The 24,517-nt window shown below is 36.7% G+C and overlaps 1 protein-coding gene and 1 pseudogene across 1 annotated transcript; both read right to left on the bottom strand.

The window, feature by feature from the left end:
• LOC143444317 (G1/S-specific cyclin-E1-like) overlaps positions 1 to 24,517 on the bottom strand; it is a 228,581-nt pseudogene that overhangs the window by 202,275 nt on the left and 1,789 nt on the right.
• LOC143444157 (uncharacterized) lies at positions 13,472 to 15,464 on the bottom strand. Its single transcript, XM_076943289.1, has 6 exons — positions 15,264 to 15,464; positions 14,825 to 15,037; positions 14,510 to 14,680; positions 14,303 to 14,438; positions 13,902 to 14,005; positions 13,472 to 13,810 (listed from the first exon to the last, which is right to left on the bottom strand). The coding sequence occupies exons 1-6, from the start codon at positions 15,396 to 15,398 to the stop codon at positions 13,472 to 13,474; spliced, it is 1,098 nt and encodes a 365-aa protein (XP_076799404.1). The 5' UTR covers positions 15,399 to 15,464.

Consider the following 24,517-nt stretch of genomic DNA (forward strand, 5'->3'; position numbering starts at 1 on the left):
CTATCCGACAATTAAACTTTTTACACTCATGAGTTTTAGTACCTTTCGTTTGTTATTAGTCATTTATAACTTCGCGTGTCGTTGTTTTTTGTACTTCTGCGCCCCCGTTACTATCAAGTGATCTAGTGCTTAACTTTGTGTAATCATTGTTGACATCTTCCACAACTTTGAAAATAACCGCCCGAAGAAAACACAGCAATTTCAACCACTTGAAGCACTACCTACACGCATGGGCCAGGAACCACCGAAGACTATCCAAATAATACTATGTTTTTACAAAAAATCCTCTGTTTCGTATTTACTAATTTTTCATTCACGATTTAAACAACGTTTCCTTTGTAAATAGTTTATTGTGTGCTTATTGTGTGTGTCGCTCTATTCGTATTTTACTTTAACGTGCGAATAAAACAAAATATCAATAGTTACTTCGTGCAATTTTTCACTCGTATAAGTTGCGATATACATTCGGTAATTTTTACATCGTGCAATTTGATATCCGCACACGTTGCAAGATACATTTGGTAATTTTTACTTCGTGCAATTTGATTCCCGTATACGTTGCGAGATACATTTAGTAATAGTAACTTCGTGCATATTTGTACCCCTGCAAATGACAACTTACAAAACTTACGTTTGTACCCGTGCTAATTATAACTAACCCTAACCTCATTTATAAAATGGTTGCACTCAGTAGGCATTTGCTAACCCTTTTTAGAAAAAGGTTAAACTCAGTAGCAAATTAACTAGCAATATGTTAACGCTATTTAGTAAACGGTTACATACAGTAACCATTTTTAACCCTATTTAGCAAATGGTTTCACTCAGTAGGAATTTGTTAACTCTATTTAGAAAATGTTTAAAGTCAGTAGCCAATAGCCATTTGTTAACCCTATTTAGCAAACGGTTTTAGTCCGTAGCCATTTGTAAAATAGCAAAAGGTTACCATGAGTAGCCACATCGTATACTATTACCAAATGTATCTCGCAACGTATACGGGTATCAAATTGCACGAAGTAAAAATTACCAAATGTATCTCGCAACGTATACGGGTATCAAATTGCACGAAGTAAAAATTACCAAATGTATCTCGCAACGTATACGGATATCAAATTGCACGAAGTGAATATTACCAAATGTATCTCGCAACGCAGGCTTCGAACGATGTATCACGCAAACCAACAGTAGGGCTTTGTTTTACTAAATTAAAAGTAATATGATAAACAAACAAAAAATGAAACATTTCTAGACACGGAACAATTCTTCTTTCCAGGCTGCTTTGCTAGGAAGCAATACAGCAAGCTAGGCTAAAAGCATAAAAGCAGTTTTTAACAAGTTTAACATTTCCCCTTGCAATTGCTATAATTTTCCTTTAAACGCAAATTGTCATGTTGACTTGGCTTTCACCTGCAACTCTTTATCGCTTTAAGGACAATAAATAGGCATAATGCGTGCGATTGCCGTCATCATATACTAAAGGCCTAAAAAGTAGAATCACCAATGGAAACGCAAAAAATCGTTTGCCCCTACTGGGTGCCAAAAATCAACTTATTTTTTCTCGTTATACAGGGACACTACGGAAGCGCTTGAGAAACCAAAAAATAAAAAATTTTGGAATTAACTTCCGTATAGATATTGGCGATTTGGCGACAGCATAACAAATAAAATTTGCAAGAAAGAACTGTAGCGGTGCGATCCCGACAGAAGTTTGCATTCGGTTGTCAAAGCAGAGTTTTTCGCTGAAAACAATACGTGCATATCAAAACATGGAAAGAAACAGGGATACACTTTCGCCAGCTAGCACAATGCAAATAAAGTTTTACGTTTAAAGGATGCTGAAAGCTGATGCTGATGTTTTAAAAGTTTAAATGATAGACCTCATGCTGTCGTTGAAAAGTCTCTTTAGGTAGGCCTTATGCCAAAAAGTCTCATAAAATTATATTTGTGTTAAAAATATTAGCAAGAAAACGCAAACTAAAGAAGACATTTGGACATTTTTCAGTATCCTTGGAGGACAATTCAGTTTTTTTAGAAAAGAGGCCCTAAGTAACACTAATAGAAGGCTAGGCCTGCAAAACTCGCACCTTTGCTTTGATAATAATTGGTCTTTTTACATGTGCGGTTCGGTTGCAATCTTTCTGGCGCACGTTTGAACTTAACAGAACCCAACCTCGAGCTTAAGTCAATATGCGCGGATTGCGCGCATGTAAAACCACCAAGGGCTGGTACTGCATTGAAGAAACGCGTGGTCAGCGTTCAAAAAGGTATGTAGGGCTGGTAGGGCAAGTGGTTAAAAAAACATTTTTAAATCGGCAATTCAAAATGTTTCATAACTACAGTAATTTTTTGGAAATAAATACAACTTCTCTCCTGTAAGTTTTGTCGAAAGTATAAACAACTAACTCGAAATAACTAACCTAAAAAGGTCAATTCCTCCTAAAAGAGGACAAATGGTAGGCCTATTATAATTAAGTATAATTATAAACTATTAAACTTTGGAACATTGAGAGCTATTTAGTCAAGCGGAAAGGCTTCCCACAGAGAGTCAGGGTCTTTGAAACGAAGTCGAGAAATTAAATTGAATGGAAATGTCCAAGTGCTTTAACGAAACAAAAGCTGGGTATGACCTTAAATCAAACCATCTTTCTCATTATTCTCATTTCTCACAACCGTTGAACTCATCAAATAAAACTCATGATAAATGTGATTTTATACAATGACTTAACTGAAGCATAAACAAACATTTGCGGTTTGCGGTTTGATATGTCAGCTAAACTAGCTGACGAAAGAGAAGTTGCTGCAGCGCTATCTACATAAAAAAGAATTCAATTGGCGTGATCATAAACAGTTAACAAGGGACAGTCTCTTTTGGAAGTAGGTGCTATCGACGGGGCTAACCGGGTAAATCTAGCGTAGATCGCCGAATGTTTTTTGTTGCCCTCGAATGATTTTGCGCAAGGGTAATTGCTGCGTTGATGGCCTGGTTTCTAAAAGGTGGGTGATGAATATGATAAATTATCACTGTGTCATAAATTACCACTTGCTGTATTATTTGTGAAACTGGCCAATGTTTGTGTGTGGTGATCGTTGTTGCCATGTTTAGTTAAATTAATCGTTGGTTTGGTGAATTTATGATTTGTGAAATTAGTATTTGTTTGTCCGGAACTCTTTGTTCCATTGTAAGCGTTAGATCGTGGGTAATGAGGTGGTTTAGACACTTGAATTTGTTGTATTTGTGGCTGTAGTGGGTAAGAAAGTGCGACGTCTGGTGGTGAGCACTTAAGAAATTTAGCACGAATTCATTTATTAACTGGTGGAGTAAGATTCTCTTGACCTATTGCACTCATTAATTCGCGCATTAAATCTTTGGAAGATAGAACATGAAGTGTAAGATCAGCGAACAAAAACTCTAAATGATCCTCAGTCCTCACGTTTATCAATTTTTTTCAAGATTTCATTGATTATTATGTCGTAACAGGTATGAGCCTACGCAGAAGGTAAACAAAGTAGCCCGGGGTCTGTCGCCGGAATTGCCTCTACCGCTAACAAGTGACGATTAGATTTTGAAGTGATTTGATAAAGGGAAAATTTATGTTCAAGGTGGGAAATCCACGCTTCGGGATTGAATTTACATGATTTACATGAAATACAAAATACTTACATGATTTACATGCACCACAAAGCCAATGCATATAAAGGAATACACTTCATTTCTTTTTTTTACTAATACATAAACATTTTAACGCATCTAAAGGATATAGGTTCTTTTAGATTTTAGAATATTAAACAGCAGTTAACATAATTATTCATCCAATATGTTTGTAAACGGTCTGTTTGCGAAGCGTTTTGTATTCGTCATTTTGTACAAGACGTACTTTGTTGTTGTTCCATCGACATAGGCTGTTATTATTTTGCAAGCAGGCTAAAACAGCTTCTGTTGCGTTCTTTAGCAGTTTTCTTCTGTTCCGTTCTTTAGCAAGAAACCATCTACTCGACACGAAGAAGAAGAAGACGAAAGAAAAGAGCAAAGTTGAGCGAAAAGTTGATTCATAATGGGGTACAGGAAAACGTATTGATCTAAAACGTTATCAACTTTAAGGTGGTGAGTTTAGAGCTGAAGAAATTCGATAAATACCCTTGCTAAATTTGCCATTTGCTAAATAGGGTTAACAAATTGCTACTGATTGTAAACATTTGCTAAATAGGATTAACATCATGTGCAAATGGCTACTCATTGTAACCATTTGCTAAATATGGTTAACAAGTTACTACTCATGGTAACCTTTTGTTATTTTACAAATGGCTACTGACTTTAAACGTTTGCTAAATAGGGTTAACAAATGGCTACTGTCTTTAACCATTTGCTAAATAGAGTTAACAAATTGCTACTGAGTGAAACCATTTGCTAAATAGGGTTAACATGTGGCTACTCATGGTAACCTTTTGCTATTTTACAAATGGCAACTGACTAAAACCGTTTGCTAAATAGAGTTAACAAATTCTTACTGAGTGAAACCATTTGCTAAATAGGGTTAAAAATTGCTACTGTATGTAACCATTCACTAAATAACGTTGACATATTGCTACTGAGTTTAACCTTTTTCTAAATAGGGTTAGCAAATGGCTGCTGATTGTAACCATTTGCTAAATAGGGTTAACAAATGCCTACTGAGTGCAACCATTTTATAAATGAGGTTAGGGTTAGTTATAATTAGCACGGGTACAAGCGCAAGTTTTGTAAGTTATCATTTGCAGGGGTACAAATATGCACGAAGTTACTATTACCAAATGTATCTCGTCACGTATACGGGTATCAAATTGCACGAAGTAAAAATTACCAAATGTATCTCGCAACGTATACGGGTATCAAATTGCACGAAGTAAAATTTACCAAATGTATCTCGCAACGTACACGGATATCAAATTGCACGATGTAAAAATTACCGAATTTATCTCGCAACTTATACGAGTAAAAAATTGCACGAAGTAACTACAGTGGGACCTCGTTAATCCGGACCCCGATGAACCGGAATCCCCGCTATCCGACACAAAACTGCCGGGAACGGATTTCTTCCTATGCATTTTACCCCTTTAATCCGGAAACCCCGCTGTCCGACTCCGACACAAAAGTTTTGGAACAAATGTGCTAAATCAATAGCAATAAAATCCTATAAACCGGATTATTAACAGTTAAGCGAAAATGATTCACGATTGTCCTAATACAGTATGTTAGTTTGTTGACGAAACAATAGCCGATTATTATCTACGCATAATTACGTTGCGTTGCATAATGACGTTGTAGCAGCGGTGACGGTCCTATTCGTTGTGGCAAGCCACTTTGTCAGTTACAGCTGAGTAAGCCGCACAGCTTTTTAGTCATACTATGAAATACTGTACAGTATTTTAGAAACGAAAAAATAAATTGTTCATCAACACTAACAAACAACGCTTCCGCGGTCGCAAAAAAATACGTACATTACATAGGTTGAGTACGGCAATCTATTGAAGACATACTGCTACGACTCAATCGTGCTATCAGCTTTTGATATCGCATTGCGCAAAAATTGGAAACAGGCCTAAGAAAGTTCTAGACTGCTGGTCCCGCCGGAATGCTTCGCCATGCAAGAGCGGTTGTCAAACCGATTTGCGGCCGCATGTTCGTCACTTCTGGCTTAGAGCATTCGTCTTTAATACGGTGGTTCTGGGGTTCGACACTGGGTCGGATCATACAAAAAATATAATTTTATTTTTGTTGCTGTCCAGCCAGAAACTCGGTACTTAGAATTGGAGTAAGGTGCATACTGCGTTTTGAACACGGTGCTGCATTTGCAAGATTGATTGATTTTTTACTTTCCAATAATCCGGATACCCCGCTAAACCGACATTTTTTGACGAAACGAAGTGGTCCGGATTAACGAGGTCTCACTGTATTATCAAATGTAAATGGGATGCAATTACATTGAGCTCTTGCCTTGGTGCAGAAAAACAATAATTAATTAATTCAGCATGCATCACGATATAAGCATTGACGAAGAAGACCCAAAAAAGAGGCCTGAGATCATCAGGTTTTATAACAAGACAAAGATTGGTTTTGACTTGGTTGACCAAATGGTTCAAACATATACTTTCAAACGACAAACCCGCCGATGGCTTCTAGTTCTCTTTTACAATCTGCTCGACATCGCAGCTCTAAATGCATATACCATATTCAGACAAGTATATTCTGATTATCAGAGTGGACAAAGTTCAAAGCGAGGAGGTTTCATAACAGATCTTGCTAACTGCCTCATTTTGCCGCACTTGATGAAATCATGACAAGACAGAAAATTCCTCAACTCCACAGAGCCACAAGAGAGGCTATGGTGAGATGCGGCTTAGCTTTTCCTAGTACATCCCTGCAAACAGCAAACACGTTGCAGAAGTGGAAGCGGTGTTCTCAATTCGGAATTCCAAATAGATTCCTCAGAATAGATACCGTCTTCACGGGAGCTGCTATCTACCGACATAACAGGTATAACAAAAACGCATTTTTCCGAAAATCTTGATTAAGAAATGCTCAACATGACGATTTTATTGGTTACAGTAATTAAACAACAAATTTGGCGCGACAGGAACGCGATTATTTTGGAAGATGAGGTTTGTAGCAGAAAAACAATAATTAATTAATTGTTTAAACTTTAGAACCTAGAAGAAACGAAATTTCAAGTTAGCAACAGAAAGATGAAAATCACATTGATTGCTACTAGAAAGTCGTTCCAATTCCCTTGCGTCTTAGCACATTCTTATCGAAATCATATTTTTAATGGCCGGCTATTTAAAAGTAAGTTTGCAAACATTGAGGCGCGACAGGAACGCGATTATTTTGGAAGATGAGGTTTGTAGCAGAAAAAAAATATTTAAATAATTCAGCATTCATCACGATATAAGCATTGACGAAGAAGACCCAAAAAAGAGGCCTGAGATCATCAGGTTTTATAACAAGACAAAGATTGGTTTTGACTTGGTTGACCAAATGGTTCAAGCATATATTTGCAAACGACAAACCCGCCGATGGCCTCTAGTTCTCTTTTACAATCTGCTCGACATCGCAGCTCTGACAAGACAAGACACCAATCTAGGAAGTATTATGCGATCTAGCTAGATCACAAAGTGTTCTTTTAACTTAGACGTTATACAATGACATATATTGTCAATAGCGCTGTTTGCAATTGTTTGCTTAATTGTTGAATCAAATCCTTTTGCAAATACAGTATACGCTCAACATCAAGCTAATGGATATTGAATCTACTTTCATACATTTCCCCTTATAATATCTGTTGTATTGATTACTAAACTAGGCAAACACAGGAGTCAATGACAATGTCGTATCTATCACTTACAAAAGAACGGTGCTGGTCAAAAGTATTAGAATCTATGAGCACTGGTACCGGAGACAACCCTTTGACGTATAGCACGTGAAAGGTGTGCTTTTCTCAGGTCAAAAGTTCACTGGAATCCTTTGTGTAAGAAATTATCCATAAAGCTACTATACTATGAGATTTGCAAACATCGCCCATTGCAAGATATGTGATAATCGATCAACGCTCTTAAGTTCGAGACATTAAAATCGCCTGAAAGTTTCCATTCATTGTCAGCCGTGCGATTCGAAATGAATCAGAGTTTTTTACTTCTTCTTTGTATGTTGAAAGTGTCACGACTATCAGCAAATATTTAAACAGATGAATGCAGGAAAGCGTAATCTGGACCAAATCAGGCAAAAATTTCTTCCATCATTTTCTTGGGCAAACTTTTAACCTTTTCTTTGCCGATACTTACAACGATTCATGTTTTTTGGTAACATTTACCTAAACGTGATGAATTGTTTTTTTGGGTTTAGATAGTAGAGTCATTAGGCAAACTCAGTCTTCTTGTGACCAAAATACCAAAGACTATCAAAACCGCAACCACGTTTCCAATGTAGCCAGCGCGATAGCGACTGTTTGAATCTACACACTTGAATTATATAAACAACAATAATGAAATAATGGTCAAACATGTACCGAAATTGTAAAGGAGAAAGTGAACCCAGATGGCGTTGCGTTGTCATTTAAGCGTTTAATCCCTAAATAGTTGTTTGTCTAATCGTGTGTGGTAATTTGACTCACTTGGTTAGTTAGAATGTAAAGTCATTATTGAGTGGTCGGTTTTTCGCCTCCAAACGTAAACCAATATCTCAAATCGTGTATACTGTTACCGTTAAGTCTTGTGATGATAAACAGTTTCAAACGTTTCAAAGCTATTTGAATGTAACGCCATTAAATTTTCTGTCTGCTCATCTGCTTATAATCACCTTAAATTGTCCCAAATTTCAAGAGCTCAAAGCTTTACGTAAATCAGTGGACTTTTTCATGCTGTTTTTGTTATATTACGTTACCGCGGTAAAAATGGAAGCATATATAAGACAACGAATAAGATTATGTCTTTTGTTAAAGCAACTTTGCTTCGTCGCGCATCAGGCTGGTTCTCGTTTGCGACCGTCATTTTGTGAATGACATTGACTGAAGAATCCCAAAAAGTTTTACAATTATATGCGAATAACAGTTGATAAAACAATTAAGTTTGTCTTAACAATTTGCTAGACTTGCACCAGTTCCTTGGAGTAAATATTTGTTTTGTTTCTGTCACTTCCTCCCATTTTTTGTTAGCAAGAAAAATGTTTGTGTCTGTCCCCACGCGTTTGACTTGTTTTTGTCTTACATAAAAACAAGCAAATGGGAATGATATCCTCAGGTATTTAAGAGGACAAAAATACGACATAGCGTGACCTTTAAAAGTAAGTTTGTGCTAACACCTTTTGTGTCATCCTCAGTTTGAACTGACTAAATTAGCGCTATGATAACAGCAAGGTGTGTTTAGAGGTATGTTTGCACAGTAAAATTAACTCTGACGAATTACGCCTGTACGAATTTCTTGTCTATCGCTTTAAAACTTCGAAATTAATCAATATTAGACCCCGAGAAAAGCGTACCTTAAAATAAGCATTAACCCGCGCTAACAAAACCCGCGGCACGCAAATGCGCCTGACGTAATTTATCATGCACTTCTGTGAAAATGAGCTGGAACAAGTTAATTTAAGCGCTTCTACTGATCTTCGGCAATCTGAAACGTGTCAACATCGCGCAAGTCGTGAAGAGGCGTTCTCAATCGATAAGGTTACATCTTAATTGTGACACTGACAAGTCATTTCAAAGGGAATCTCGCAACTAATCGTATGTGCGTGGGGCTACCATCATGATTTAGGAGCATTCAACTTGGAATCGAAAAAATTTTGGATCCACTGCTTGCTAAGTGTTGTCACATAACCTGTAAGACAATAGGCACAGTTGTCAGTCTCTCCTATATATCTCATATAGTTGGGATTTTAATGTGTTTATGTCACGTAAAGTGAGTGTAGCATTCTAAAGAAAGTAATAATGTCTCTGCTTTCGTTGGATGACACCTTTTGGAGAGTCCTTGAGATGCTCTTGTTCTGTCTTGTGAGTTCACATTTTTATTATGTTGCCAACTGAACCAGGCTCAGCTATTTTAATCACAACTTTGTTCTAGCCTAATAACGTCACCAAGAAAGGGGACGACCCCTTTCAAAGGACTTGTATTAACAGACACCCACTCGATGACATAAACCAATCCCGAGATCGAGAAGAACTCATAGATCGTTGCTTTTATCATCATATATTTTTCCTTGTTTGCCTAATTGTTAAACATCCGATTGTATATAGGATAAATAAATTCGTATGATATGCTATGTGTTTGATTATTTATTTTAGACTAAAACTATTTTCAAATAATCTCACAGGGTAAAATAACATACCTGTGCCGAACGTAATGCTGCGTCAGCAAGGTGACCATGGTAGCCAAATAATAATCCTGTTTAGCAAATTGTTACGCTCCGTAGCCTTCTGTTAACTTTGTGTGGCAATTGGTAACTGGAAAAAGCTAAATGAGTGATTTAGTCTTTTAAGTCACGATATGATGTTGTGATGCTCATCATTGATCAAATGTATTGCTGTATATAACGGAGACCCAGGTTCACTAATTACGTAATAATGCCGAGTTCGGCCGAATAATGCCGAAATAATGGTGTTAGTAATTGTTCTAGATACTGTGGTGTCATGAATTCCAACATATCGCGCCACTGTAAAGTGGTGCACAAGAAAAAAAATAATGGGGAAAGTGATTTCGAGTGCAAACTTTGCGAAAAGACGCTGACTTCTTGGAATGGCCTCGTGAGACACCTACGTGGCAAGCTTCACGCTGATCAACCCAAGGCAAAGGAGATGGCTGATTCTCTGGACCGCCGACGAAATAACATCCCAATCGTAAGTTTTGGTAAATACATACAGTACAAAATGACTGTGCAGTAGAAACAACTCATGCATTGATTAACACAACTCCTATAGCTACATTTTACAGCAAGAAACTAGCTACATCAACTGGAGTAAAGTTGTAAACAACTTCAAACGCTTTTTAATGGGCTACGATGAGGAGGCACACGAAGAACGGGTTGCCAAAGAGAAAGTATTACTTTTGCAAAATATAATAAAAAATTGCAATTTCAAAACGTTGGAGTCTATTGACCTGGACACATATAAAGAGAAACATGTGCAGGTTAGGACGTTATAATAATTTTTATTAGTTACATACAATATTATTTGGATATACTACAGGTAGAATCTACTATGTAATATATTCATAGAATGTATATAAGCAAAGTAAAAGCGCACTGGAAAGCAAAGGTTTGAAGGTGAACATCATTAAAACCAAAGCGATGAGAATTGGTAGAAAATCGTTGAAGGGAGTAGTCGGTACTGTTGATCCATGCGGAATTTGTGGGAAGAGAGTAGGGAGAAATTCCATTCAATGCAGAAAGTGCAAGTATTGGGTGCATAAAAGAAGTTCAGGTATCAATGGAAGGCTGACGAGTGGAAGGACATGTGAACTTGGGAAGTGATGAGATCGAGCTTATTAAGGAGTTTGGTTATTTAGGGGATACGATAGGGGAAAATTACAGTACCGGACATCTGCCTTTTGTTGGCCAAGCATGTGGCCCATAGCTCGAGCACACAATAGAGCTATTACACGAACGAGCTGCAGAGTATAGAGGCCGAAGAAGCCTATGAAGTCATGAATAAAATCAACTTAAATGGTTTAAAGAATTCTGTTGGATTCCTCGCAATGAGTATAAAAGTTTTAACCTTTTTGTGTGCATTGCAAATCTGACTCGCAAGTAAATTCTATTCTTAGCAACAAAAAAATTTCTTGTTGATGGCGGGTTTGTTGTGAACACACGCTTCCTTCCAGCAAATGGTTGTATGTAAAAAATTGATTAACTTTTTTTAATCACAGTCGTGCAGCTCGGCTGACGGCACCGAAACAAAAGGCGCATCAGCTGAAAGAAGCCCATCTGCTGAAAGAATCGCATCAGTTGGTGAGGTTTCATTTATAGAAAAGGGTACGTCAGATGATAGAAACCCATATGCTAAGCGAGTAGAATCAGATGCTGACGTTTCATCAGAAGAAGGTTCGTCAACTGAAAGAAGCACATTTGCTGAAGAAGACGAATCATTACAAATTCGCCGAAGCAAAGACAGTGGCCAACAAAAGGCGGTCCGGGATAAAATAGTTGATCCTCGTGTTTTTCTGCAGCAGGTAAATTTCCTTAAAAAGTCTCTTAAAATCAATCGTGGTAATTTTGCATTTTTTGGTTTATAGATCGATATCTCTAATGTGGCAGGTGCTTCGAAGCTGTCGGTAAGTTAAAATTTAATTACGACTTTACAGTAAAACTATGATTTCATTGATATTATTTCCTGTCACTCCACATGCTTTCGCTCCACGTGCATCAATCAAGAAGTTTATAAATTATATATGTACTAGTCACACGTATTTAAGTTAAAATCAGAAATTTGCTTGAAATACCAAAATTTGTTTTAATGATATAGGAAAGCCCCAGCACATCTGCATCACCCTCTAGAGTCTAGAAAGAGGAAAAAGAAAAGCAATTCCAGAATTTTTAATGTTGTGGTAAATACCATTCCAAGCATTTTATTATATATCGGGATATTGATATACTTGACCGACAATGTTTATATCATTCCACAAACGTTACGTGACCAATGCATATATGACTGAACCACGCGGTCATAAAAAGTATGCGTACTGTACACACATATTTAATGGCGCAAAAACACTGCACAGTTTTCTTGATATATCAAAGTACTTTTAATAATATTGTATCATTTGTATCGCCAATGTAAAACGTAAAAATGCATGTGCCTTGTATAATTATGTATACGGTAATCTATTTTCAATGATTTTATTATTAATTTCTAAAACTTACTGTTTTTAACAGAAATCTCGGCGACAGTTTTCTGCAGATTAATCGTTTGAAGTTAAACTATTTTTCTCATGGTATATTGGTACGAAGAATGGAATAACAACGGATGATGCTAAAACGGCTCTTGCAGATGGAAACCTCCCCAAATGCAAAGAATATTCCAAAACGCCGAAACAGTTGCAGGACAAAGTCTGGCAACTGATTCGGCGTTCTTTGAATGATAATTAAGTGTGGATGCCCAGTCAAACATTATGTAGGTTTTATCTATGGGCCTTACATGGCTACGAAGTAGCATGTATGGCTTTTGTGTGGGCTTACTGAGGAGTGGCCAAATCATTTAATGCCAAACAATGGCCATACATGGCTTTTGTCTGTGAAAATGCTGCAGTTTGTAGTTTTTAAAAGCTGAAATAGAAGCAAACAGTGTATTATTATTGTTTTAAAAAGCATTGACAGATATCGTTTATTTCAATTTAAAACGCATACACATTTACGGTTACGAAATTGCTGTTTTGATAATAACGTTTAAGTAGTGCATGTTGCAAAACAGGATTCTCTTAGCTGTAGGCAAGATTTTTGTAGTTTTGTTCCTGCAAAGCTCCTTAAGCGCTTGATCAATGCTTTTAAGGTTTGCCAAGTAACTGGATAATGTGTGTGAGTTTTTCACTGAAATTAGGTTATGCTGGCTGTTGTTAAACATAGCCTATAGCGGTTAGGTTAGAGAATGGGTACACTCTAAAAAAAAACTGACTCTTTGGTGACTCAAAGATCCTCCCTTACTTTGAAAGAGTCGACATATCTGACTCTTTTGAAAGTAACACTTGCTCACTCGTGATAAGAGTGACGGTCACTCTTATAACAAGTGACACACAACTGACTCTTTGGTGACTCAAAGATCCACCCTCTCTTTGAAAGAGTGAACGACATCTGACTCTTTTCAAAGTAACAAAACTTCACTAGCACAGTAAGTGACGTTCACTCTACTTAAAATGTGAAATAGCAGCCAGCTTCCAAATTTTATGCAGTAGAATTTATTACTCACATGACTTCAGCGAATATTAATTTCACTTCACTTAAAAATGCACTTTGAAACTCAATCTACAGTATCACCAATACATGCAGTATTGCAGTGTTTTGCACAGCATTGATGGCAGCAAGAACAGTTTTAACTGAGCACACTGGGGTTTTGTTTATAACCAGCACTTCAAGAAGATTGTAGAATGGTGCAAGTCTGGGGTAGTAGGAGATATTACATACCCAAAACGAACAGAACAAGCGGTATAAAGCACGCACCACGTCATTTCCAACATAAATGACGGAAAAATCGGCAACAATGTAATATTGATCAGGTTGGCTGCTGTTGCCCACGGCTAAAAGGAATGGCTGAGTCAGTCCAGGATCTTTGTGGACGGCAAAGTTTGTTGGGTCCGTGCCAGCCTAAAATTTAAAGTTCAAAAATTATTTCAAAACAGAAAGGTGTTAAAAATTACACGTTGTCATGCGAACACAAACCGCCACTATCACTTACCCCAGCAAATTGAAAAATAGCATGCGATTGTGACTGACAACCCTTTCCGCGGAAGTTTAATGGCGGAAGCAACTTTTCCAGCATGTGAATTGTGTGAAGTTTGTCTGCATAGAAAATAAAAACTGAAGTCAGTGAAAAAGCAAACGAATTACTTACACAACAATCAGAAAAGGAAATCGTGTTTAGTGCAGAAGAACATGAGCACAATAAAATTATGAAGATTGTATAGCTTCGTGAATTAATCATTAATTGACCATATGAAATATTATGTAACCAAATTGCAACAACAGCACATGAAGTATAGAAAGCCATGACTCCAGAACTGTCATCTTTTTGTTGAGAGTCAGTTTCAAAATCCTAGAACGTTAACCTTACGCCAAAGTAGAAAGTTGCTTGCTTACTCTCAGTTATGTTGCTTGATGTTATATTCTTCAGACGTATCAGTGCAACTTTTTCTACTGCTCTACAAAACTTTTCATCCAGTACCAGACTCAAGCTTTTTGCTTCTGGATGCATTAATTCAAACTCTCTTTCAAACTGGAACAAAATTTCAAACACTCAATACTATCATACTGAATGACAATTTACATTCTCAACCTCAAACTTACCAAAATACGCTCATTAACATCTGAAAATCTGGGATATTCTTTTAGAAACTTCGTCATGGAAAGGTTGTCAAGCGCAATGTCTTGTCGTCTCAATTCAAATGTTTGATCGGTTAGCGCAAATATTTCCATCTGATTTGCTACCGAAGGAACACAATTTTGCAGTATCTTCTTCTACAATAAGGAGATGTACCGATATTGTGATAAACTGTACTTAAACCACTAACTGCATAACATTTCCTTTACTAAATGCCTGAAGCTGGAATTTACTTATTAAGCAAACAAGCATAGTAAACAAAATATTTCCTCAAATACAACCTTTTCTATTAAACCAGACAGCGACATGCGAATGTCATTGCTTCCCCTGGATTGAGATGTTCCGCTTGAACTCTCTGTATCTGATTCATTTTTGCGTTTTGTTGCATTTCTTCGTTTTTTGTATGCCTTTGCGTCAGGCGACATTCGTTTTCGCATTGTTTTCAACCTGTTTTCAAGGTAGCCACCTCCTTTGATAGGGTCATAGAAATGTTCCTGCAAACAAATCAATTTAACAGATCCTTGTCAGCCACCTACACTAGGCAAGCAAGAAGTTAATAAATATTCTTCATATACAATTTATTGACCCCTTTGGTTTTTGATACCACTTCAGTTTATTGCAGGTAAAGATTATGTTCAAAACCAACTGACTGATACCAACAACAATATTTCAATCATTATATTCTAAATGTTATGATAAAAAACTAAACAGGAAACTTACGAAGCCAGCTAATCCGTCCCTGTTGTATTTCAATTGAGGAAATGATTGGACAATGCTCTCTGCCATCTTTATTTTCATTTCCTTTGTAGGATAACTGCAACATAAATTAAGGATAGTTATTAAGACAATCACCATAGAAGGTAAACAAAAGTGCTACATTAAATTTATTTCACAAAAACATTTTGCTTGTAAAAGTTAACTGCCAAGGCCTGATTTGCTTATCTGGTGCCAGGTGCCAAGCAATATTTGGTGTATTCCATATTTTCGATACGTTTCTCAAAATATCAGTTCTTGTTGCTAAATTTGTTTTTCTGTTCTTGTCCCAGACACAGTGCACAAGTACAAAGAGAGTGAAAAAACAAGCAGACTTGTAAACTTACCTTTAGTGGCGGAAGGATAAACACGAGATAAATTCCAACCACAAAGTAAGTCGTGTTGGCAGTCAACATGTTAAACCTTAGTATTGTATATAGCAGGGGTGGGCAAATTTGTTCAAGGAAAGAGTTACTTGCGGAAAAATATAAACACCAGCGAGCCGCAAAATCAGTAATGATTGTCAATTTGGTAGCTCTTGGTAGCCTTTACATTTTTTGGAATTTTATGAATCGACTAGAAGAGCCACAAAAAACATGCCGGAGAGCCGCAGTTAGCCCACGTCTGGTATATAGCTTATATAAATTAGCGTATATTTCAATTTACTGAATAGCGAAATTCCAGTTTACCATGTTCGTCTTTTTTAACTTCGGTAAACGGCGGCCGGTAAAATATGTCTCTACTGCACAGGCTGCCATTACTTAAGTAGGAAAACACCAATTGCGTAACCAGCTAGCTATTCACCAATATGGCTTTTTTAAAAATACGGCAACCTGCAGCGAAACATTAACGCTAGGTTAACAAGAAGCTGCGATAATTAACTTTGAACTACTCATTTTTTCTGGTGAAATAGTGGCAGCCAAAGTAAAATCTGCTAACGTGTCGATAATCAGCTAGTCACTTTTTCCACATTACTACCAAATTTAGTACAAAAAAGATACAACATTTTACATTGCAAGCAATGAGCCTGTAAGACTATAAGTATTTAAAACCTATAACAGACCAAAATAGACCTAATACAAATTTGCCTACCTTGCAGCAAATGTACAGTTTCTTCAGATATGTTAAAATTTTTCTTTAAATACTCACATAGTTGCACAACTGAAAATTGTACGTCAAAACCGTCAAACTCCATCTAGCAATAAAGTAGGCTACAGACAAAGATTTTCTTTTAAAACTTTATGGGCCTAGCTTCCAAAACAACAAAAAAACTCTGTTTAGCTTGAGGCCTTTGCAGCACGATTTCTGGTGAAAATTTACGGTAGTTTCCTGTCTGGTTAGTAGGCCTATACTTCATTTTTAGGCTAGCCTACACACAAATATAGGCCTACCTATTTTTCAAACAGCTATAGGCTAGGTTTTCATGAACGCTTACTGTTAGCTTTAATTATCTTCAAAGTTAAATGACCTAGCTCAGTCTACTGAAATCATTATGCCCAGAGGCTAAACCTATTTGCAGTTCGCCTATTCGTTCACCACAGTTTAACTTGCACAGGCCCGACTCTTGAAAGAGTCAGAATCCGTTCTCTCTTTCAAACGAGTGGAAAAACTGACTCAAGTTTTTTTAGAGTGTATGCAAAAATTTGATCCTAGCTATTTTCGGTTTAACTGGAGTTAGATTTAGATTACAAGGTGTATTTAGGTTTTAAAGTTTAGGTTACTCTGTTATAACATTTAAGTTAGGTTGACAAGAAACTGTGAAAAATAGCTTTGGTAATAGCTTGAAAAATAGCACTCCAGGTCAAGTAGCCAAGTCGAAATCAATGGAATCGAATTACGCGGGCCTACTCATATATAGGCTAATAAATACACTGACACAAAAATTTACACATGGTATTAATATCAAATACCACAAAATAACTAATATATGTTTGCTAAATTCATGTTTTTTCAGCCGACAGTCAGATTTGGTCACAATATTATCTCAAAAATCGAGCAAACTTAACCACAAAATATGTAAAATATAACCTCTTGACAAGCAGCGTGCTATTATTAAAAATCAAAGCTTGCCTTTGATTGAGAATAATTAATATATTGCTTAACCTTAGTCTATTCTAGACACTGTATATTAAGCTGTAAAATAAATTGTGGTATCTACAGTATTATGTGGTGAAGAAATGAAAACATTTACACAACATTTTATGGCCTAAAATCGGTTTTCTGAAAGTTGACGTGCTTGTATTTTACATTCTAAGAAGGGATTATTTCACTGTAATTTTTTACAGTTCATTGATTTATGTGAATTATTGTGAAAAACATTATACAACAAACATAGTATACCAAAGTTTAGCAAAAAAAAACATTAACCTACATGCAGATATGCGTATTTATTAAATGTTTCACGTCAATTCTGCTGAGTGTTGTCGGAGGAGGTGTGAATTTTTTATTGCAGATTCAAAGAAGATTTCCTCTTCTTCATGATTTTGACCTTGAAATCGATTCCCCTTAACCGGAAAGTTCCGAAATTCACAAAAAACGTGACGTGAACTAAGAAATGCGATAATACCCCCAAAACGTAAAAAATGCTGAATTTATTAAATGTTTCACGTCAATTCTGCTGATTGTTGCCGGAAGAGGTGTGAATTTTTTATTGCAGATTCTTAAAGAAGATTTCCCCCTCTTTACTATGGTGACCTTGAAATCAAATTTTACTACAGGCCCTTAATAATTGGCTATATTTCTAAGGACTACGGTTATTTTTACTTTTTATGGTTTTTGAAAATAGGATGTTTTTGGGACTATTTTTACCATTAACTTACTTCGACCAAAACGTTTAAGTACATTTTATTGAAATTTTCATGCAAAAAGTTTGAAACTATTACTTTTCCTTTGCTATATATTACTGTAAATTAGACATGGTATAATAATACAGTTGTAAAAATATTACGGAATACAGTGAATATAAACATTTTATATCAACAATATTCCTTTCATTGTTTTCGCCGAATTTACTTGGTGTCTGGACCTATAGTTATTTAAGTAAAGTTCAGTTTTAGAGTTCTTGCTAAACGCGAGGTAACTTGCACTACGCGATAGCTATCAGTGCAATTGTTTAAAAACTTAGCAGGAAGCGTTTATACATACATATTTCACCAAAAGTAGGTCACCCGAATCGTGGTCGAAAGATGGCTAACAACGCAAGTTAAGATTAAGCGACGAGGTTTCATAAGCGACGAGGTTTCATAACAGATCTTGCTAACTGCCTCATTTTGCCGCACATGATGACAAGACAGAAAATTCCTCAACTCCACAGAGCCACAAGAGAGGCTATGGTGAGATGCGGCTTAGCTTTTCCAAGTACATCCCATCAAACAGCGAACACGTTGCAGAAGTGGAAGCGGTGTTCTCAATTCGGAATTCCAAATAGATTCCTCAGAGAAGATACCGCTTCCACGGGAACTGCTATCTACCAACCAAACAGGTATAACAAAAACGCATTTTTCCGAAAATCTTGATTAAGAAATGCTCAACATGACGATTTTATTGGTTACAGTAATTAAACAACAAATTTTGCGCGACAGGAACGCGATTATTTTGGAAGATGAGGTTTGTAGCAGAAAAACAATAATTAATTAATTGTTTAGACTTTAGAACCTAGAAGGAACGAAATTTCAAGTTAGCAACAGAAAGATGAAAATCACATTGATTGCTACTAGAAAGTCGTTCCAATTCCCTTGCGTCTTAGGCTCTTAGCACATTCTTATCGAAATCATATTTTTAATGGCCGGCTATTTAAAAGTAACTTTGCAAACATTGAGGCGCGACAGGAACGCGATTATTTTGGAAGATGAGGTTTGTAGCAGAAAAAAAATATTTAAATAATTCAGCATTCATCACGATATAAGCATTGACGAAGAAGACCCAAAAAATAGGCCTGAGATCATCAGGTTTTATAACAAGACAAAGATTGGTTTTGACTTGGTTGACCAAATGGTTCAAACATATATTTGCAAACGACAAACCCGCCGATGGCCTCTAGTTCTCTTTTACAATCTGCTCGACATCGCAGCTCTCAATGAATATACCATATTCAGACAAGTATATCCTGATTATCAGAGTGGACAAGGTTCAAAGCGACGAGGTTTCATAACAGATCTTGCTAACTGCCTCATTTTGCCGCACATGATGACAAGACAGAAAATTCCTAAGCAAGTTAATCTAGCAAATGGCTACAAATATTTTGCTTCGTGCAATTTGATACCCGTTTTTGTTGCGAGATACATTTGGTAAATGTTAATTCGTGCAATTTCATATCCGTATATTTTGCGAAATACATTTGGTAATAGTTACTTCGTGCACATTTGTACCCATGCGAATTATAACTTACTGATTGTCATTATTCTCGGACATGTTTGGCTTTTGTTTTCTTTTACACATAGAAATCAAAAACAGCATTGAAAAGCTGAAGGTATTTTAAATTATCTTCCATTCATACTTGAAAGGTGGTCGAAATTATAGTAGAAGTTACGGACACTTTTTCTTCTTATTTAAACCAGTATTAGAAGATCCTTAATGTGACCTTAATCAGCAATCGCAAAACTTACCAACTAAAACTTTTTATTTTTCTCTAGTTTATTTATTCCGTTTAACCATTACTGGCCGAAATATGAAAATAATTCCAATTAACTTTTCCGGCAAAATTGATTGAAAAATACCCTTCCGAGAAAATTGAACATTGTAATGTGGTTTTCATGCAACAGGTATATCATCATTTTTGAAAAAATACGAAGCAAATTTAAAATACATTACAATTGGCAATTGGCAATTGGCAATTGGCATCAAAAAGTCTTAACCCTAACCCAGAATAAGGCGTCCAAATATACCACATTTATTTTGCACATACACACTTAATTATCATTCAAAGAACGCCGAATCAGTTGCCGGACTTTGTCCTGCAACTGTTTCGGCGTTTTGGAAAATTCCTTGCATTTGGGGAGGTTTCCATCTGCAAGAGCCGTTTTAGCATAATGCGTTGTTATTCCCTTCTTCGTACCAATATACCATGAGAAAAATTGTTTAACTTCAAGCGATTCATCTGCAGAAAACTGTCGCCGAGATTTCTGTTAAAAACAGTAAGTTTTAGAAATTAATAATAAAATCATTGAAAATAGTTTAACGTATACATAATTAAATTATACAAGGCACATGCATTTTTTACGTTTTCATTACAAATGAAAAATAAACTTAACTAAGACCTACCACAACATTAACTTTATTTCTTCCTTCTCTAATTTCGACAATCGATGTGGATTTAATGGCTAAATTTATCAAAATGCAGTTAAATTTATAAAAAAGTACTTAATAAAACCTAAAATTGTGAGCTTTTCCCAGGCTTCGGCTTGAGGAATTATTTAAAACATGTAAAAGTAGATTTTAAATATGTAAACTTATATGCAATATAATACAATAAACGAAAATTGTTAAAATACTACTTACCGAGAAACTATAACGATCGAAAGTAGCTTTCCTCTTTCTAGATGGTTTTGTAGCTGAGCCGGGGCTCTCCTATATTATTAAAAGAACTTTGGTATATCAAGAAAACTGTACAGTGTTTTTGCGCTATTAAATATGTGTGTACAGTATGCATACTTTTTATAACCGCATGGTTCAGTCATATATGCATTGGTCACGTAACGTTTGTGGAGTGATACAAACATTATCGGTCAAGTATATCAGGAAACACCTTCCCGTATTCCAATCTCCCGATATATACTAAAATGCTTAGAATGCTATTTACCACGACATTAAAATCTCTGGAATTGCTTTTCTTTTTCCTCTTTCTGGAGGGTGATGCAGATGTGCTGGGGCTTTCCTAAATCATTAAAATAAATTTTGGTATTTCAAGCAAATTTCTGTTTTTAATTTAAATATGTGTGACTAGTACATATATAATTTATAAATTTCTTGATTGATGCACGCATTGGATACATAAAGCATGTGGGGTGACAGGAAATAATATCAATAAAATCATAGTTTCACTGTAAAGTCGTAATTAAATTTTAACTTACCGGCAGCTTCGAAGCACCTGCCACATTAGAGATGTCGATCTATAAACCAAAAAATGCAAAATTACCACGATTGATTTTAAGAGACTTTTCAGAGAATTTACCTGCTGCAGAACAACACGAGGCTCAACTATTTTATCCCGGACCGCCTTTTGTTGGCCACCGTCTTTGTTTCGGCGAATTTGTAATGACTCGTCTTCTTCAGCAAATGTGCTTCTTTCAGCTGACAAACTTTCTTCTGATGAAACGTCAGCAGCTGGTTCTACTCGTTCAGAATATGGGCTTCTATCATCTGACAAACCTTTTTCTATAAATGAAACCTCCACAGCTGATGCGATTCTTTCAGCAGACGGGCTTCTTTGAGCTGATGCGCCTTTTGTTTCGGTGCGACCAGCCGAACTGCACGACTGCGATTAAAAAATATAATTCAATTTTTTACTGACAACCATTTGCCGGAAGGAAGCGTGTGTTCACATCAAACTTGCCATCGACAAGAAATTGTTTCGTTGCCAAGAATAGAATTTATTCGCGAATCAGACTTGTAATGCACACAAAAAAGTTAAAACTTTTATACTTATTCCGAGGAATCCCATTTAAGTTGATTTGAACAACTTACCCTTATTTCTTTCATGACTTCATAGGCTTCTTCAGCCTCTTCATTCTGTAGGTCGTTCGCGTAATATCTCTCTTGTGTGCTCGAGCTATGCGCCATATGCTTGGCCACCAAAAGGCGGCGGTCCGGTCTCTTAGATCTAACCTAATATGAAATTTTAAATTTTAAATACGTCACTGGTTGACTTTTATATAAATTTTGCTGCAGAATATTTTCATTATTAGCGATTTATCGTTATTTATATTGCTAGGTCTAATTACAGTAAAGATCAATTACTTGTGTGGCCGAATACTTCCGGTTTGAGGTTGCTGTAAATTTTCCGCGACCTCCGGCCAACTTCCAAACCCGCTGTATTGCTTTAGCTGCAGAGGAACTTGTAAGATTTTTTCCCTTATGGGGAAAAACCATCTTACACTCTTCTCCGTTGAATCTGACAAGGTTATCCAGCCCTTTCTTCAACCATTCTGGCATTACAATAGTTGCATCCCCATATGTTGAGAATGTTTTGTGACCGCGCACCTGCATTAAAAACATCCTTTTTTAATAGAGTTCTACATGAAAGGAAAATGTGGTGACTTACACGAACAATCCATCGTTTTTTCTCGGTCGGATAGCCAAACATTAGCTCTTCAACGAGCATATTGCGCACCGCACTTGTCCGTTGCGAGTTTTCAATTATCAGATAAGCCATGGTACTACGACACCTTATCGAAAGACACTTTATCGAAAGACACTTTATCGAACGACACCTGATCGAAACGACAGCTGATCGAAAGACACTTTATCGAACGACAGTTAATCGAGCCGACAGTTGATCGAACGACACTTTATCGAAATGAAAGCTGATCGAACGACACTTTATCGAACCGACAGTTAATCAAAACGGCAGTTGATCGAACGACACTTTATCGAACCGACAGTTCAAGCAAGATTTTTGCGTGTTTCTCAAACATTGAAACAATGGGCCATTGTGATGTGCGGTCTTTGTAATGGTGTGCATTAATGATTGTCATGTATATATCATAAAGTTGACGATCTATATTTTATATTTGTATCATAAAGTGTTCGATTTCGCATGGCGGCCGGCCCGCCCACATATTAATAAGATATCACAAAAATACGCACGAGAATTACTAAGTACGAGATTTTCTGTACAGTAGACTAGACTAGTCATTATAGATACAAAGAGCAGGCGAGCAGAATTGAAGGCAAAATAAACTTTAGACTTTGACTCTAGACGTAACAATAGACTTTGAAATGGCAGCATATAATGCTCTTTCTTCCAGTTTCCCTCGGGCAGATATTCTCGGCTGCCTTTTCCATTTTGGCCAATGTAGCTTCCGGAAAATTCAGGCTCTCTCTCTGCAGCGGTGGTTCAATGAAGATGCAGAGCACGCCCTTCGCATAAAATGCTTCCAGGCACTGGCATTCGTTCCGCCCGACGACGTTGTACAACGGTTCGAGGACTTCCTGGCCACGTTCAGTGACGACGATGAGCAGGACTTGTCTGAATACATTGACTATTTTGAAACTACTTGGATTGGACGATTGTGTCGCAGGAATCGTCGTCAACCTCTATTTCCTATCCGGTGTTGGAGTGTTTTCCACCGGGTTCAAGATGACCTTCCAAGAACGAATAATAGCATTGAAGGATGGCACAATGCGTTCAGCAAGCGTGTCTCATCATCCCATCCGACGCTTCGAAGACTCGTCAAAAAAATTAAGCGGGAACAAGGTTCCAACAAAATGTTAATTGAGCAAATGAGTGCTGGAATCGATGGCCCACCTCGGAAGAAGCGCTACGACGCTGTCAACCAACGGCTGAAGAACATAGTTGAAAATTATGACTCAACAAATATGGACATAAAAAGTTATCTTCGAGCAATTGCACACAACTTGTAATTAAATGAATGCGATTGAAATGTGCACTTCGTCAGTTGTCGTTCTTTTAACAGTGCATATCGTCAGTTGTTTCAATAAATTGTGGATCTTTTAACCCTATCCTAACCAGGCTCGCGAGTTTACTAAAAAAACTAAGTGTGGCCAACCCCGCACACACATTTGCAATCGTTAATTACTAGAAACCTATGCGTCGTAGACTGATGAGATTATTACAGGTTAGTAGAAACATCATCTGGCTTCCTGTATACATCATAATTGTAAAACTAAAGAAAGTGAATTTAGTGTAAATTAGGTATTTCTAAAAGTGACACATTTCTATAAATTCTTCTTGTTACGCCGCGCCACCGCTGTGAAAAGAGAACGAAAAAGAATAGTTAGTCAAGTTATTGGTGCGTAAATGAGTAATACGTTTCAATGCGGAGAGAGAGAAAAATTATATAAATATCACAATATCTCAAAAATTACAAAATCCAACTTTATCAAACAAACATGGATGACCCATTGTTTCAATGTTTGAGAAACACGCAAAAATCTTGCTTGAACTGTCGGTTCGATAAAGTGTCGTTCGATCAACTGTCGTTTTGATTAACTGTCGGTTCGATAAAGTGTCGTTTGATCAACTTTCGGTTCGATAAAGTGTC

The sequence above is a fragment of the Clavelina lepadiformis genome, chromosome 1 (assembly GCF_947623445.1).
Source record: "Clavelina lepadiformis chromosome 1, kaClaLepa1.1, whole genome shotgun sequence".
NCBI classification, from domain to species: Eukaryota; Metazoa; Chordata; class Ascidiacea; order Aplousobranchia; family Clavelinidae; genus Clavelina; species Clavelina lepadiformis.